The 18,056-nt window shown below is 42.2% G+C and overlaps 1 protein-coding gene across 2 annotated transcripts in view; it reads right to left on the bottom strand.

The window, feature by feature from the left end:
- Positions 1-18,056, bottom strand: part of OPRK1 (opioid receptor kappa 1) — a 29,652-nt gene that overhangs the window by 6,183 nt on the left and 5,413 nt on the right. The window contains exons 1-2 of one of the 2 annotated variants that reach the window (XM_030304504.1): positions 13,494-13,579; positions 7,670-8,022 (exon numbers count right to left, since the gene is read on the bottom strand). In XM_030304504.1, coding sequence (XP_030160364.1) covers positions 7,670-8,012 — 343 coding nt within the window. In that variant the 5' untranslated portion in view covers positions 8,013-8,022; positions 13,494-13,579. Of the gene's footprint in view, positions 1-7,669; positions 8,023-13,493; positions 13,580-18,056 lie in introns of those variants that run through there. The other variant, XM_030304503.1, reaches the window with a different exon arrangement.

Raw genomic sequence — 18,056 nt, 5'->3', positions numbered from 1 at the left:
CAACTTAGAAACTGTCTTGAGAGGCAAAGGAAGTCACTATATAATGATACAAGGGCCAAGTCACCAAAGCGGATGCAATAATTGTAAGTATATACGCACCCGACATTGGAGGACCTAAATATATCTACCATCTATTAAGAGAACTGAAGGGAGACATAGATAGTAATAATAGGGGACTTCTGTATCCCGCTTTCAACAATAGATAGATCCTCCAGATATAAAATCAAGAAGGAAACACAGACTTGAACAGCACTATAAATAAAATGGACTTAACAGACACATACAAAACATTCAAGAGCAACAGAATACACATTAAAATATTAAACATTTAATTAATAGTAATATGTAATTATAATATTAATATAATGTTTAATACATTAATATTTAATCAATATTAATTAATTGATGTTAATACTTAATTTATTAAAATATTAAATATTTAAATATTAATGCACATGAAATCTTCTCCAGTATCGATCACACATTATGCCGCAAAGTAAGTCTTCACAAATTTAAGAGGACTGAAATCATATTAAGTGTCTTTGCTGACCGTGTCAAAATAGAAACCAAATGGGAGGAAAACTGGAAGATTAACAAATATGTAGAAACTAAATAACACTCCTGAACCACCAATGGGTCAAAGAAAAAGTCAAAGTAAAATACAAAATGCTCGAGATGAATGGCAATGCAAATACAACATACCCAAACTAGGGGATGGTGGCAGAGGCAGTTCTTAGGGGAAAGTGCACAGTGATAACCACCCCGCGTGAAGAAAAAAGAAAGATCTCAAATAAATAACCTACCTTTATGTATTAAGGAACTAGAAAAAGAAGAACAGACAAAGCCCAAAGTTGGTGGAAGGAAGGAAATAATGAAGAAAAAAGCAGAAACAAATGCAACAGAGACCAGGAAAACAAAAGACAATACATAGAAACAGACAACAAACAGAAAATGACAAAATCTTTTCGAAAAGGTAAACAAAATCAAAGCCTTAGTTCGACTCAGAAAGAGACAGAAGACTAGGCGAAAGGAAAGACGTAACTGGTAACACAGAAATACAAAGGATCATAAGAGACCACTATGAACGATTACGTGTCAACAAATTGGAGAATCTAGAAGAAATGGATACATTTCTAGAAACATACAACCTACCAGGCTGAATCATAAAGAAATAGAAAGTCTGACAGATCAATAACAAGTAGATTGAGACTACAACAAAAACCACCTAACAAAGAAAACCCAAGCGACAGATGGTTTCGCTGGTTAAGTTCTACCAAGCATTTAAAAAGGGTACCGATCCAGGGGCTCCTGGGTGGCTCAGTCGGTTAGGCATCTGACCTCAGCTCAGGTCATGATCTCACGGTTCATGAGTTCTAGCCCCGCGTCGGGCACTATGCTGACAGCTCAGGGCCTGGAGCCTGTCTTTGGATTCTGTGTCTCCCTCTCTCTGCCCCTCCTCCACTCACACTCTGTCTCTCTCTCTCTCTCTCTCTCTCTCAAAAATAAGTAAACATTAAAAAAATTTAAAAAAAATTTTTTTTTTCAACGTTTATTTATTTTTTTTTGGGACAGAGAGAGACAGAGCATGAACAGGGGAGGGGCAGAGAGAGAGGGAGACACAGAATCGGAAACAGGCTCCAGGCTCTGAGCCATCAGCCCAGAGCCTGACGCAGGGCTCGAACTCACAGACCGGGAGATCGTGACCTGGCTGAAGTCGGACGCTTAACCGACTGCGCCACCCAGGCGCCCCTAAAAAAATTTTTTAAAAAGGATGCCAATCCATTTCAAACTCTTTCAGAAGTTGAAGAGGAGGGCCCACTTTCCAAACTCATTTTACAAGGCCACCATGAACCTGATACCAAAGGCAGACAAGGACACCACAGACAAAGACACCACAATATCTCTGATGAACAGAAATGCAAACATCCTATAAAACACTAGCAAACCAAATTCAACAGCACATGAAAAAAATCATATGCCAATGTCAGGATTTATGCCTGCGATGGAAGCAGGATTTATCCCTGTGAGGATTCCCCAAATCCAACAAGGTGACATCACATCAATAGAATGATAGATAAAAATCACGGTCATGTCGATAGATGCAGAAAAATATCTGACAGAAATTCAACATCCATTCACGATTAAAACTCTCCACATATTAAGTATGGAAGGAACGTAGCTCAACATAATAAAGACCGTGTATGGCGAGCCCACAGCTAACATCGAATTCAATGGTGAAGGATTTGAACGCTTTTCCTGTAAGATCAGGAACAAGGCAAAGACGCTCACTCTCACCACTTTTATTCAACATAGTATTGACAGTCCTAGCCAGGGCATTTAGGCAAGAAAAGAAATAAAAGGCATCCAAATCAGAAAGAAAGAAGTAAAATTGTTTGGGGAGGACACAGTCTTACGCGGAGAAAACCCTACAGACTCGACTAAACCACTTTCGGTAAAGTTGCAGAATTCAAAAATCAACATAGGACAAAAATCAGTTGCATTTCTATACACTAACAATAAGCTATCTGAAAAGTAAATACAACAATCCCATTTACGTTACCATCAAAAAAGAATAAAGTACTCACAAATCAATTTGTAAATAAGCCTAAAAGATCTGTATACTGATTACTGTAAAACACTGATGAAAGAAATTGAAGACACAAATAAATGCAAAGATATCTTATGTGCGTGAATCGGAAGAACTAACATTGTTAAAATGTCTACACTACACAAAACAATCTATGAATTCAGTGCAACCTTTATCAAAACCCAATGGCATTTTTCACAGCCTTAGCCAAAATAATCCTCAAATGCCTACGGAACTACAAAGGACCCCGAATAGTCAAAGCAATCTTTTTTTTTTTAATTTTTTTTTTCAACGTTTATTTATTTTTGGGACAGAGAGAGACAGAGCATGAACGGAGGAGAGGCAGAGAGGGAGGGAGACACAGAATCGGAAACAGGCTCCAGGCTCCGAGCCATCAGCCCAGAGCCTGACGCGGGGCTCGAACTCACGGACCGCGAGATCGTGACCTGGCTGAAGTCGGACGCTTAACCGACTGCGCCACCCAGGCGCCCCGAGTCAAAGCAATCTTGAGCAAGAACAAAGCTGGAGGTATCACGCTGCCTGATTGTGAATTATATTACAAAGCCACAGTAATCAAGATAGTCTGGTACTGGCATAAAAAACAGACATATATTCCAATGGAATGGATTAGAGAGCCCCGAAATAAACCCACGCCTATACAGTCAAGTAATCTTCCAATAAGGGTGCCAAAAATAGAAAATGGGGAAAGAATGGGCTCTTCAATAAATGGTGCTGGGAAAATGGGGTATCCACATGCAAAAGAATGCACTTGGGGCCTTATACCATACACAAAAATCAACTCAAAGTGGATTAAAGACTTAACTGTAAATAAGACCATAAAACTTCTACAAAAAACGTAGGGGAAAAGCTTCTTGATAGCGGTCTTGGCAATGATTTTTTTTTGGATGCGACGCCAAAGCACAAGCAACAGAACCAAAAATCAACAAGCGAGATTGCATCAAACTAATCCAACCTAGAAAAAAAGAAGAAAAAAAAAAACCCTCTTCTGCACAGCCCAGGACACAATCAACAAATTGAAAAGGCAGCCTGCGGAATGGAAGAAAATATCTGCAAATCATGTATCTGATAAGGGGCTAATATCTAAAAAATATAGGAGATCATACAACTCAATAGTGGAAAAGCAAATAATCTGATTTAAAAATGGGCAAAGAACCTGAATAGACGTCTCCCCCAAAAAAGACATACAAATGGCCCACAGGTATATAAAAAGGTGCTCAACACCACTCATCAACAGGGAAATGCAAATCAAAATCACCTCAAACCTGTTAGGGTGGCTATTATTTAAAAAAAAAAAAAAAGATGTGTCAGCAAAGATGTGCAGAAAAGGGATCCTGTTGGTGGGAATGCAAACTGGTGACACACACACACACACACACACACACACACACCCCAGAATATTATTCAGTCTTTTAAAAGAAAGAAATCTTGCCAATCGTGGCGACATGGATAGACCTGATACACATTGTGCTAAGTGAAATAAGCCAGACAAAGAAATACAAATCCCATATGCTCTCCCTTATATATGCAATCTAAAATAATCGAATTCACAGAAGCAGAGACAAGAATTGTGCCTTCCAAGAGCTTGGGGCAGGAGGAACAGGGGAGACAATAAGTCAAAGGAAGGGTACAAAGTTTCAGTCATGCAAGTAAGTAAGTTCTGGGAATCTACTATGTAGCCCAGGTTCTGTAACTGACAATGTTGAACTATACACCTGACATTTGCTAAGAGGGAGGAGACCTTAGGTTAAATTTTCTTATCACACAAGAAACATAATAAACAAGGCAAGAAGAAACTTCGGGAGGTGGCAAAGGTCTGCGGTCTTGAGGGGATAACGGTTTCACAGGTATATAGCTATCTCCAAATGCACTGGGTTGTTTACATTAAATACGTACAGCTTTTTGCACGTCAACCGTAATAAAGTGATTTTTCTACAAAATAGTCTTTCTTCTGCTTTTATATTTATATTAGAGGGTCACGGCTTTCTTTTTTGGTATGGGTTCCAACGTCTCCAGGCTGTCGTAATTATAGAGTTAGTTCTAGTATCTAAACTAAAGCTTTTGTGGTGTTAAGAATATTTTTGTTTCTGCTTGTAGCCATTACAACAACTTCGTTATTTAGTCGTTATAATAGGCAGACTATGATTCCCAAAAGACATGGCGTGCACATGTATACTATGTAAAATGTTATATTTAACATCTTATGCCCAGAAAGTGAAAATGTTGCTGTACACAAGAGCCTTCGATATTGAATGAATACCCTGTCGGATGTTGGTAAACATAGCAGGAAGGCAGGACCTGTTAAAATCATTACGTCAGGTCAGATGCTAGCGAACATTGATCAAGTGCTTCCCAGACACACGCACTGCTTTCCAACTTTCCAGCTTTCCATGCACGGACTCGATGGATCTGGAAAACACTCTAGGAGGGAGACACTGTTATCTACCCCTATTTTGCAAATGAGGACATTGAGGTACAGGAGTCTGAGTAATGTCTCCAAAGTGATACTGTCCATAAACGGGGAAATCAGGATTCGATTCCAGGCTATTTGCTTTCAGAATCTGTGCTCTTAACCAAAAAGAAGCCAGGAAGAAACCCAGAACATTAGCTGAGATTTCTTGTCCAGATGAGCCTGGGCTCGTGAAACTGACGCCTGATTTCCTTCAGTGAGCATTGTCCGCAAACACAACACTATAAACTACCAGTGCCATTCAGCTCTAACTCAGGGCACAGAGATTGTGTAAAAAAGTCCTCTTCATGATCCAAGAGTCCTGACATGGAGTGTCATTCAGCACTCCGAAATGAGTCCAGAGACAATCTTTCATCACATAAAAATCTGCTTTAGAAAATAAAAGAAACTAAGAAAGAACAGAGCCCTCCGACGAGACTACTTTAATTTTCTCCCATTTTCTCCTCTATTTCTCCTCTATTTCTCTCTAGTGCTCCTCTGTTTCCTGCACAAATTAATCTTCTCCCAACACTGGTTGATCCCCTGTTCCACCACATCTGCACACATTCATCCACAGCAGCTCCTTCCTGGAAAACCCACATCTACCTTCATTTTTCTCTTTCAAAAGCCAAACTGAAATCCGTTGCTTCTAGGATGTCATTTTCTGACAGTGATTAGAGGAGTGTAGTGGTTAAGTCTGCAAGCATGTCATGAAATATCAAAATCAGTTCTTTATTTACCATGGGGGAAATCACCATCTTCTTTGACTATCTAGCCCATTCTTCTAGTCCTGGTGGTGTCTACATGGCCTCTCTTCTTGAATCCAACTATTAAGTATCAACACCCTAGGCTCAGAAGGGTTTCTTGCAACTTTATTTCCATTTGTTGTATGCAGGAAGAAACAAAACCCTGTGTGTAATCAATCGTATTTTAAAATGCTTCTCTGATGAAGTTTGACATGTCTTAAAATTTACCCAAGTATTATAGCTTAACATCCACCATGGCGAAGTTGGAAATTCATTTCATTGTTTAAGAGAGAAAAGATTGTATTTCATCAAAAATGTGGACTGTGCCAGGGGCGCCTGGGGGGCTCGGTCAGTTGAATGTCTGACTTTGGCTCAGGTCATGATCTCACGGTTCGTGAGTTCAAGCCCCACGACAGGCTCTGTGCTGACAGCTCAGAGCCTGGAACCTGCTTTGGATTCCGTGTCTCCCTCTCTCTCTCTCTCTCTCTCTCTCTCTCTCTCTGCCCCTCCCCCACTCACGCTCTTTCTCTCTCTGTCTCTCAAAAAATAAACATTCAAAAAAAAATTTTTTTTAATGTGGACTCTGCCACGTAAGCTATGATTTTAGCACCTGCCCTTTCTTTGATCTGGCAAGCCCCCCACTACACGTATTCAACTGTCTGTATCCCCAGGTATCATGAGCCTCCCTAATAAACTAGAACATTTAGAGAACTGCTACAGCAGTAAATAGCATTTATAAAGTCCAAAGTGGTGGTTCTGCTCCCTTCTTCCCAAGGAATCTCTAAGCAAAACTTCCCCAGCAGCAATTCTCACCCAGGCTACAGGTCAGAGTCATCTGGGGCCATCTAAAAAATCTTGACCCCCAGACGGTACCTCAGGTCAATTAACCCAGAGACCCTCCAGAGTTGAGACCCGGGCATTAGTTCAGATGACCCTTGAACAACATGGGTTTGAACTGCACAGGTGCACTTATACACAGATTTTTTTTTTTTCTAAATACAGTACAGTACTATAATTGTATTTTCTCCACCTTATGATTTTCTTAATAACATCTTCTTTTCTCTAGCTTACTTTATCCTAAGAATATAGCATAGGAACATATACAAAACATGTTAGTTGACTATTTATGTTATCAGTGAGGCTTCTGGGTCAATAGTAGACTATTAGTAGTAGTTAAGTTTTGGGGAATCAAAAGTCAGACATAGATTTTTAACTGCATGGGGCTGGTGCCCCCCCAACATGGTTCAAGGATCAACTGTATTTTCTAAAGCACCCAGGTGTTAGAACCACCATCTTAGAAATACCGGGGAAACATCAAGTGTCCTGTCTGCATTGGGTGAGAACTAAAATGTCCAAAATCTAAGTTTTGCTGATGTGTGCTAACCTCCATCTGTGAACCCGATTTTGAACGGCTTACAGCCAGATGAAGCTATTATGATAGGGACGCGAAGATTAAGGCCTAAAGAAAAAGAGTAAAGGGCCAGCATAGATGTCTCATGATTTAGGGTCCTCTTGTGGGGAGAAAGAAGAGGAGTGAGTAGGTGTATCTTAGAATCGCCAGGATGCAATGTAATTGTATTCTAAAAATCCACATGCCTGTTTCATCCCCACTCCTCCAGATTCTGATAAGCACTTCCAGAATAGCAGATAGGCTGGGCATCTGTATCTGGGTAATGTCTTTATCCTCTCCTGTGTGGAGATACGGACAGCACAAATGGTTGTGTTTCTCATCTTCCGTGGATTTAGGCATAGTATTTCCACTGGCTTTTGGTTTCTCCCCTAGCTGTGTGTCCTACTCACTTGCACATCAGGAGTTTACATCATTAGAAGTAAGGGTGTTGCAAATGAGGTGACAATGATGGTCCTTACCTTCCCTGACTTTGGTCCCTCCAAGGACTATCGCGGATATGCCGACAGATGACGATAAGAGCCAAATACAGATGTTGATGATCTTTGCTTTCATGGGTGTGCGAAAGTCTAAAGCCTTGACGGGGTGGCACACAGCAATGTATCGGTCCACACTCATCATGGTCAAGGTGAAGATGCTGGTAAACATGTTATAGTAGTCAATGGAAATGACAATCTTGCACAGCACGTCCCCAAATGGCCAGGAATTCATCAGATAGACGGTGCTCTGGAAGGGCATGGTCGTAGTAACTAAAGCATCCGCCAACGCCAGGTTAAATATATAAATGTTGGTTGCTGTCTTCATCTTTGTGTATCTAAAAGACAAGAAACAAGGTCATTTCTCTTCATCTTCAGGTCAAATCCAGGTGTCTAATATGCAAAAGGGCTGTTCTAGACATTAGGAGTAGTAGAAAACAATGGGCAAAAGTCTCTGACTTTACCTAGCTTTTATTCTCGTGCTGTGTTCAAAATATAATTAAATTTAAAAAAGGCAAAGGATAGCATACATAAGTAGATGAATACACATATAGATCTTTTGGACAGACTTGTGTATAATACAGGTCTTTATTTTGTGACTGGCAATTCATTTTAACCCTGGAGCTGCTTGGCCTTAAGCATTTTTTACATAATTTATTTTTTCCCTTTCCCTGAATAAAACAAAGATAAAACTTACTCAACTTTTCCTCGGGGTCATTTTGAGAAATCCGTCATTGTGATTATGTCTCTTGAAAATCCAAAATGGTCTTCTTTTTTAAATTTAATTTTAGTTTATTTAAATTTTAGTTAACGTACAATACTGGTTTCAGTTGTAGAATTCAGTGATTCATCACTTACATACAACACCCAGTGCTCATCCCAAGTGCCCTCCCCTCACCCATCTAGCCCATCTCCCACCCACCTCCCTCTGTCAACCCATAGTTTGCTATCATTAAGAGTCTCTTGTGGTTTGTTTCCTTCTCTTCCCTTTTTCCCCCATGTATGTTTTGTCTCTTAAATTCCACATATGAGTGAAATATATGGTGTTTGTCTTCCTCTGATTGACTTATTTCGTCTAGCATAATACATTCTAGCTCCATCCACATCACTGCAAATGGCAAGATTTCATTCTTTTTGATGGCTGAGTAATATTCTATTATGTATGTGTGTACATATATATATATATTCTATTTTATATATATATTCTATTATATATATTCTATTTTATATAAATATAAATAAAAATTTATATATAGTTATATATATTCTATTTTATGTATATATGTATATATATACATATATATATATACACATACACACACACACACACACACACACACACACATACCACATCTTCTTTATCCATTCATCAGTCGATGGACATTTGGGCTCTTTCCATAGTTTGGTTACTGTTGATAATGTTGCTATAAACATTGGGGTACATGTACTCCTTCAAATCTGTATTTTTGTATCCTTTGGGTAGATACTTAATTATGCAATTGCTGGATCGTAGGGTAGTTCTGTTTTTAGTTTCTTGAGGAACCTCCACACTGTTTTCCAGAGTAGCTGCACCAGTGTGCATTCCCACCAACAGTACCCTCTCTCCAGTTTTCACTTTGAAAATAACATTCAATTTTGTTATATGTAAGTGATGAATCACTAAATTCTATTCCTGAAATCATTATTACACTATATATTAACTAACTTGGATTTAAATCATAAATAAATAAATAAATAAATAAAATACTTTCCATCTTAATGGCTAAAACACAAACTAAGTCTGTTGATTTTGTTTGCCAGTGTGCCACTAGTTTTTTCATCTTAAATGCATTACGTACATAAAGCAGACTGAGTTCTTCTTTATACACATCATGGCACTCAATGTAATCTAGCACACTAGGTGAGAAATAACTCAGTTTTTCTTTACTCTCATCTTGAGAGATTTTTAAAGCACATAAGTTGTTTCCTCTTCCAACTGAGGGGACAGTAATTTTCAAAGCAGGTCAAGAACGACTGCCTTTAAGGGGCGCCTGGGTGGCGCAGTCGGTTAAGCGTCCGACTTCAGCCAGGTCACGATCTCGCGGTCCGGGAGCTCGAGCCCCGCGTCGGGCTCTGGGCTGATGGCTCAGAGCCTGGAGCCTGTCTCCGATTCTGTGTCTCCCTCTCTCTCTGCCCCTCCCCCGTTCATGCTCTGTCTCTCTCTGTCCCAAAAATAAATAAACGTTGAAAAAAAAAATTAAAAAAAAAAAAAAAAGAACGACTGCCTTTAAGCCCAAATGATTCTTTCCATCATAACATGGAAGTTTAGAACAATTCCATTTTCAACTGAAACGGAATTAAAAGGATCGTTTTACGTAGAGAACACTCCCTCGGGGATCTACGGGGCAGGAAATGTTCCAAATGCTATCGGCAGGTTTTCAGAGGCCAAAGGCTAAGATGCGTAGGGGAAATCCATGTTAATTACTTTCCACACACCTCCGATTTGCAGACCTTATCGTAAGTAATTCAGCCATGCCCCATGTACTTTCTTAATGTTATGGCTTTGGCTTTCATTGAAGGGCATTTGTAAGGAGGTGTCTTATGGAGAACTACTGCTTTGGCTACAAAATCAAAATCAGTGGTTATTACTGATCACTGCCAGGGTGTCTCTCCACACATAAATATCCACATAAGAAATGTCTTTTAACGTGTAGTGACAGAACAGCCGGGGCTCTCCTGGGAGGCAGAGTGGTCTTCCGTGAAGTCAGATCGTCCTGCGTCTGGGCTCAGTGTAAAACTTTCCTGAGTTTCAGTTCCTGTTACATAAAGACAATAAAATCAAATGGCCATAAAGGCAGCAGATGACCTGGCTCAAAATGTGTGACACACAGGATCATACTTCATTCTCATCGTCCGACCCCCTCCCCCCCCCCAATCCTCCCCTGGTCTCTCCTCTTCTTGCTAGGAAATGGCCTGTCAGTGCTTGGATGAAGGCACGGTCAAGACGGCCACAGAGTCAGGAGCTGCTGGTTTCCATTTTCATGCTCTGCCATCTAAGCAGTGCTCTAATCTGGAGAACGAGGAGTTTACTTTAAAATATGTCATATCTTCCCTTTACAGTTTTCACTCCAATATTACTAAGTGGCCTGTAAGTTCTAGGAAGTGATTAAATGTGTCTGACCAGTGCTCAGGGCTTAGGCTTTATAAAGGCACAGGTAACTAGGGAAGGTCCACTTGCTGAGACAGAACAAATGTTTCAAGGGAGCAAGACGGAAATAGTATCTGTTCAAATACTGTCTTCTTTAAGATGCGGTTTTATGTTTGAAAAGCGCACCTTACAGGCCGACCTCCTATTCTTTCCATTTTCTCCCCCACAAATCCCTGATATTAACAAAGATTTTAGCAAGCAGTGCCCTTAACTTCTGCTCTCGGATTTAGTGACCTTGATACTCTCCTCTTACTTTATGAAGTTAGACAGACGTCCCCTGCCTTACACAGTTGCGTCGACCTGGGTTCTGGTCTTTATGTTTCCCTCTAACTCTTAGATTTTGGACATGTCACTAAAACCTGGGCTTTGGATTCTCAACTCTAAAATGAGGAATATAATGCTTATCTTAAAGAGCTCCTGAGATAACCACGGACTGCCCCTGCTCCGGAGAATATGTCTAATTTACTCCATGGTCTTCACCTCCTCTCCCTCTTTTACGTATGTGGAAAAGCCATCAGTTACGACCAGAAGAGAGGAACCTAGTTTTTCATCAGAGCCATGGTTTAGCTTGAACACAAAAGATAATAGTAAAAATGATGCCTGCGACCTTATACGCTGGAAGAGTATGAATGGAATGAAAAAGGAGTTATGATAAAAATGTAACATGTCCTTATCAGTAACCGCCAAATTATGGAAAGGGCCCAAACGTCCACTGACTGATGAGTGGATAAAAAAGTGGAATACACGATGGAATATTACTCAGCCATCAAAAAGAAGAAAACCCTGCCATTTGCACTGACATGGATGGAACCAGAATGCATTATGCTAAGTGAGATAAGTCAGAGAAAGACAGACGCCATATGATTCCACTCATATGTGGAATTTAAGAAACAAAACAGATGAATACAGGCGGAGGAAAAACATGAGAGGGGGGCAAACCATAAGAGACTCGTAACTATAGAGAACAAACTGAGGGCTGCTGGAGGCGAGGTGGGTGGGGGTTGGGCTAGAAGGGTGGTGGGTATTAAAGAGGGCACTTGTTGTGATGGGCAATGAGTGATGTACATAAGCGATGAATCACTAAATGCTGTTCCTGAAACTAACATTATACTATATGCTAACTACCTAGAATGTAACAAAAAGCTGACACATAAAATACAATGTGCACCTTTAAGCAATCACAAAATGATGAGTGATTTGCTCTTAAGCGTTCCAAAAAGACTTTCAACGAGTAAATGTATGAAATTGCTTAAGCCTTGAGCTTCTAAAGAATTCAGATCTGGTCATCAGATCTCAGAAGAAGAGAGATGAGCACCTATAAGAGAAATGTCTACAAATTACACAAAATTTTAACGAGACTCGTCGAAGCAAGAGTCCTTGCTCCCTGAGAAACAAGCTTTTCTCAGACCATTCACGTGGGAGCTACCACTGTCACCCCCGGGGGTGACACCTACCAGAGACCTAGAGATGGTCCTGTGCCCTCCTGCCATGGACAACCCCGTATCTGCCAGCATGCTGGTGTCACCGCATCACTCTGGTTTCCAACTGGTTCATGTTAACGATGACAGTCTTGATACCCACTTATTTCAAACACTCGCTGCATCAGACTCTGCTGTACGTCCCACAGATGCACCCCACTCAGTCCTCACCCCAGCTCCACGTGGCAGGCATCAGTATCCCTATTCTACAGCTGAGGCCACTGAGAATCACCAGACTTCCGTGCATTTCTCAAGGTCATATGGTTGTAAAAGGTATTGCGAGGGGCGCCTGGGTGGCTCAGCTGGTTGAGCTGTAGGACTCTTGATTTCGGCTCAGGTCATGATCTCATTTACCACACCGAAAGGGAGAACTGACAGGTATAATTCTGAGTAGTGAATAAACTACGAGTTCAACGAGGATTTGCTGACGGTCCTTCAGGCACGTTACCCGACTGGATCCTGGGACAGCGCGATAAGACCCTCGTGGTCAAAGGCGGTCTGGTTTAGGACTCGGGGATTGTTTGTGTTTCATCAAATGGAGAGAGTAGTTAGTCCTTTCAATCAGATGTCCCTGGGCGGGGCGGGGCGGGGGGGTGGGGGTGGAGTAAGCTTTCTTATATGAGAAGATATGAAATTATGTTCCATTTCCTCCACACTGCTTTACAAAAATTTGCGAGTATTTCGAGTAAAATGGCACCATCTGGGTGGGAAGTTTTTGGCTCGTCTGGAGAAGCTGGAGGGGGGCTGGCAGTGAGTGGTTGCACTTTTTAGCTTACGCCCCACAGGAGCATATGGCACGAAAAGAGCAAAGTCTGTGGGCTGTCCCTGCGACACTTGCCAATGTTACAAACCTGGAGATGACGATAAGGGACACGGGTCGGGCCATGAAGAAAGCCATCGCCTGGCAAAGCGGCACAACGTGTCTCCGGGAGTAAGAAATGCTCCCCAGCACACATTAACTCGAGACCTTCCTACCGTAGTTCCCTACAGAGAATTGAGGGGGGAGGTGCTCTTAGATTGGCAGTCATACACGAACAGGGTTTTGTGCTGAGCCATCAGGAACCAGCGTCACCAGGCGGGGGGTTCTGGGAGAGCGCGGCACCTGCCGTGAGAAAAATGAGGCACGAGCGGGAGGAACACTGACCTTGCAACCCAGCAGTCGTGAGACGGTTCCTCGTCCTTCCCATGCGCCTCCTGTGCTCTGACAACATACGGGTAGAAGAGCCCATATTTGGGTTAGCAGCATCCCTTCCTGTTGAGGTACACTGCCCAAGTGCTGTTTGAATTGAAATTTAAATGATGCTTCTTCAATCAGGAGCTCTTTTTTTAGCTTTGCGACAGCATAATACATCCAGGATCTTGATGGGTAATCATCATCGATCTTTAAATACACACACAGGTTTTCCATTTTGCGGATTCCAGGCATTTTTAGCTCTTACCTACAATTGCCCCCCACGCTGACAATACACACACCCTCTCTTCTCTCTTGTTAGAGTCAAGCTTCCTCCCCTGTCTTTATCGTTTCATTATTTCAACACATTTTTAAGTGCTCCATACCCAGCAACATACTGGCCATTGAGCGTGACTGAAAGACTCAATATGCAGACCGCGCCCCCGGGGAGCTTTTCAACCAATGGAGTCAAAAATTACCAAGGCACTAGAGGGACAGACGGAAGGGAAGGATCAGTGTGTGGGGAAGAGATCGGGGCACATTTTAAAGAAGAGAAGACCTGGACAGGATCTGGCGCTTCGCTGTTTCTCAGGGGTTCGTGGAGTGCACACCTCATGAGTAAAGGCAGTCGGAGCTGTCATTCCAAAGTTTCTCCAGGAGGCAGAGATTTTATCAGAGAAATCATGTGGTTCTGTGAATTCTGCTTCTTCCAGCAGCTCAAGATTGAAAAACATTCTGGTAAGTGTGGTTAAGTAAGCATCATGAGGGTAAAAATAATAATAATAATAATAATAATAAAAACCTTTGAGATGAGCAAATGGGGCATGATTCAGGCGACACGAGTATAGAACATTAGCATGCCCCCCTCTGGACAAAGGCTGTCGGGTACTTTATCGTGTTGGAGTTTTTCCACAAGCAATGCCCATTGTTTGGGTGAGGAAACAGTAAGGAGGATGTAAATGGCTTGCCTCAGACCACAAACGAGTGAGACAGTGGGAAGTAAGAGCTGAGCCTTCTGAGTAGCCATGAAACCACAGCGCCAACAGAATGAAACAAACACCCGAGTGGTCATTTTTCTGAATAGACCCCTTTACTACGGCAGACACCTAAGGGCCAACAGAATGCACCTGAAGAATGGCTGTTTGGTCTGGTGAACCAATGGCTCCTGACCCACAGGAAGCTGGCCGTCATATTACAACCCTGGGGCCGTAGGCACTAGGGTCTCAAGACCCCCAACACACCAGGCTCAGGAGAAGGACATTTCTCTGGACAGTCCTGTGAAACCAACAGCGGAAGACTAGCACAATGAGAGACGTGTTTTGACACTCTCTTCTCTCTGTGGCCAACGAGCATGATTTATTCGTTTTCCAGATTTAGAGCCTTCCAGATTTTATGTTTTAAATGATCACAAATGATGGCTTTACCAATGTGAATTTTCAGAAGAGTTCATTTGAAAAACACAAGGAGTTTGCCCCGTGAATTCTCCAGATGACTTTCAGTTCATCCCGATGAAATTAATTGGCTACCCGACATCTTTTTGGATTATTTACTATTGAAATTATGGTTCTTTCCTCAGGAGTAACAGCTTATTGATATTTAAGGGAAGGAAGGGAAATTCAGTCACTTGCTCCGATGATCTGACTCTGCAATTGAATATACTCACTATATTCACAGAGTCACTATGTGAATTCGCTATGTGAATTCATAGACTCACACGGATTCATGTAGATGGTCACGCCCCTTCAGTTCCCCAGAATTACTCACCCACGTGCAAAGAGCAAAAGCTATAGGGAGTACAGTGGAGCAGACTGTGTCCCCGCGTCCCACGACTGTCACCACCTCAGTGACCACGCTGGCAGTGAGATACAGCTGGAATGGCGGACATCTGTCACGTTGCATGGCCGGCAAGGCTGTCCATGCGGGCGGTGGGAGAATGCAGAGTGGTGATTTCACTACAACAGCTGGTGCCCTGGACCTGCTCATTCTCTGTTGGCCATGGCCCTGACTCCCAGAACGAATGGTCTAGTGTACCCAGCTGTGCACTATCATGCCTAACGATGTCCAGTAGAAAACTACAAACCTCAGACGACTGACGTGTACCAATCGTCAGCTCTCTGGATACCCAGAAGTATACAGATATCTCAAATGACTTTTTCCAATTTTATACAGAAAACTGACATAGCTAAAGTAAGCCACAGGATGCTGGTAGAAAGGAGAGAAGACTACCCTCCCGCTCTGTCCTCTACCAGAAGGAAACACCCCCTTCACTAGGTGAAGAGAGTTTAGCCCCTGGTGAAGTTAAACGAGTTAATCCTGAGAAAATCGTTCCCATTGTTAAAGAAAATGCTCGCTCAGAACTCTAGCCATTGTTAATCTGAAAGCTTCCCTCCCCACCTTTGGATCAGTTCCTTTGGGATCTCTGAATTCATCACATAGTCATCACACGCTTTCTGCTTTTCTCCTCTTTCATCTAAAGTCTGGCCTGCTGGACCAGGGAAGGAGGTAAGTGTTTAAATAAAAATACGCACACACGTACACACACACACACACACACACACAAGCCTTTTACGATATTATCCCTACTCCTATAATCTACTCTCTTACGTAAATTTTCTTTATCTCAGACATAAGCTGGCGTCCCCTCCAAAGAAAGAAACAGAAATTGCCTGATTTTCTGTGGGGGGATAAATAAATCTTTTGTTAATACAGTTTTGAGCCGGCATTATTTGCACCACTCAAACCACAGAAGCCAAACCTTAGAGAAAAGGAGAGAAGACTGCCCTGCAGCCACACAATGTTACGATTTTGCACTGAGGACAGAGCCCCCCACCCGCATCCCCTGGGGGCAAGAGGAATTGAGTGCCTCTGGAAGTTAATCCGCAGTGAAGAAGGTGCCAGCTGCACAGTTCCCACCGAGATAACTGCTGCTCAAGAGATACAGCCGAGTGATTAATGGAGAGGAGCAAACACCTCCCAGCCAGAAAGAAGTCCCTCCTAAAACCAACTGTAAGACTGTCACCACGGAAAATTGTAAAGACTCATAAAGTCAACAGAAACAGGAAGTGATTTTGAGGAGTACAATTGTGCCTGGAGTCTGCTAAACGTTAGGACCTGGATAGCTGATGACCAGCTTGGTTTTCTTTCTTTCTTTTTCTTTTGTATTCGGGGGGAGGGGCAGCTGGTTAGTCTCTGATCTCTGCCGCCGTCCACAAGGATTCGGATTTCGGCTACAATCACATTCCACAGGGAAGAAACTAATTCCATTTTGCTAATCCATATCACCAATTGCAACGAAACCGATTCTCTCTTTTCAGAGCTTGTCAAGTAATAATTACTCCGAGAAATGCAAGATGGGCACGTTTGAAAACGACTTCTGGACCGATCTTTACTAGGCTGACTTGAAAGGAAACGTTTAATGCTGATTCCAAGAGAGGGCTCAGGATAAACTAGAACATATTTTTCAATCAAAGCCTGAGGTAAGGCTGATGTCAGACAGGGGGCAGCACAAGGTTAATTATACCCACAAGTCTCTGCCTTGTCTTCAACGCCTCTCCAGGTGTAGTCTGGCGATATTATCCAAGGTAGGCTACGGTGACATCTGAGAAAATCTGGAATATGTGTACATATAAGTGCAGCGATGGATGGAAAAGAGGCAGGCACGGCAGCAGACACTCTGACTGGGTCGCTTCACTTCTCATACTTCCCCACTTTGGTGACAGCCACACCCTTTTCTGGGACTGACCTAAGTTCAACCATGGGGCCCAGATGAACTCAGGGGTGACCCGAGTCAGTATATGCCACGTAACCTAAGGCGGTCTCGGCACAGTGGGACTCCTGTCAGTGGCTTGGGGAGGAAACACTATGTCCCCCAAGTTATGAGCAAGAAAACAGGTGCCTTTGTAAAAAGAACAACCTGTGTGCCCAGCAAGCTTGGGTGGGTTGGCTGCCTTTGGAGAAGAAATTGGAGTTCAGGAAACAGAACCATACCCAGACTATTTTTGCAGTTCTGGTTGTTGTTTGGTTGGTTGTTTTGATTTGGTTTTTGTTTTGTTTTGTTTTGTTTTGTTTTGTTTTGTTTTCCCAAGCCCTTACAAATGTCCTTTTAGGACACTTCAACACTGCCCAGGTTGAACTGTAGGGACGCAAAAGTCTTCTACTCTCAGGGCAAAGGTAGCAGAGGACTGACACCCTACAGGTCTTCATTGTGGTAGCAATGAAGCAAGGAAAACTGATGAGAAAAGAAAAAGGCAAACCTTAAGACCAAGGAACAAGCAATTTTGATTCCTTCTATTTTTGCCCTAATAATTTTTCCCTTGTTTATCCTTACGTTTTACTCAACAAGATGCAGACCTTCGCAAGAGTAAAACTTTTCTTTAAATTCAACAAAAGAGACCGTACATACAAAACTATCATAGAAATCGAAGCTTGAGGAGGGTGTTTTCTTAAGGGGCACGGAGAGGGGACAGGCAGTGTTTAAGGTGGAATCGTGTCCCCTCAGATATACGCAGTCAAGTCTTAACCCCGGTACCTAAGAAT

This window comes from Lynx canadensis, chromosome F2 (assembly GCF_007474595.2).
Source record: "Lynx canadensis isolate LIC74 chromosome F2, mLynCan4.pri.v2, whole genome shotgun sequence".
In the NCBI taxonomy this organism is placed as follows: domain Eukaryota; kingdom Metazoa; phylum Chordata; class Mammalia; order Carnivora; family Felidae; genus Lynx; species Lynx canadensis.
This window is presented reverse-complemented; position numbering and strand designations above follow the sequence as displayed.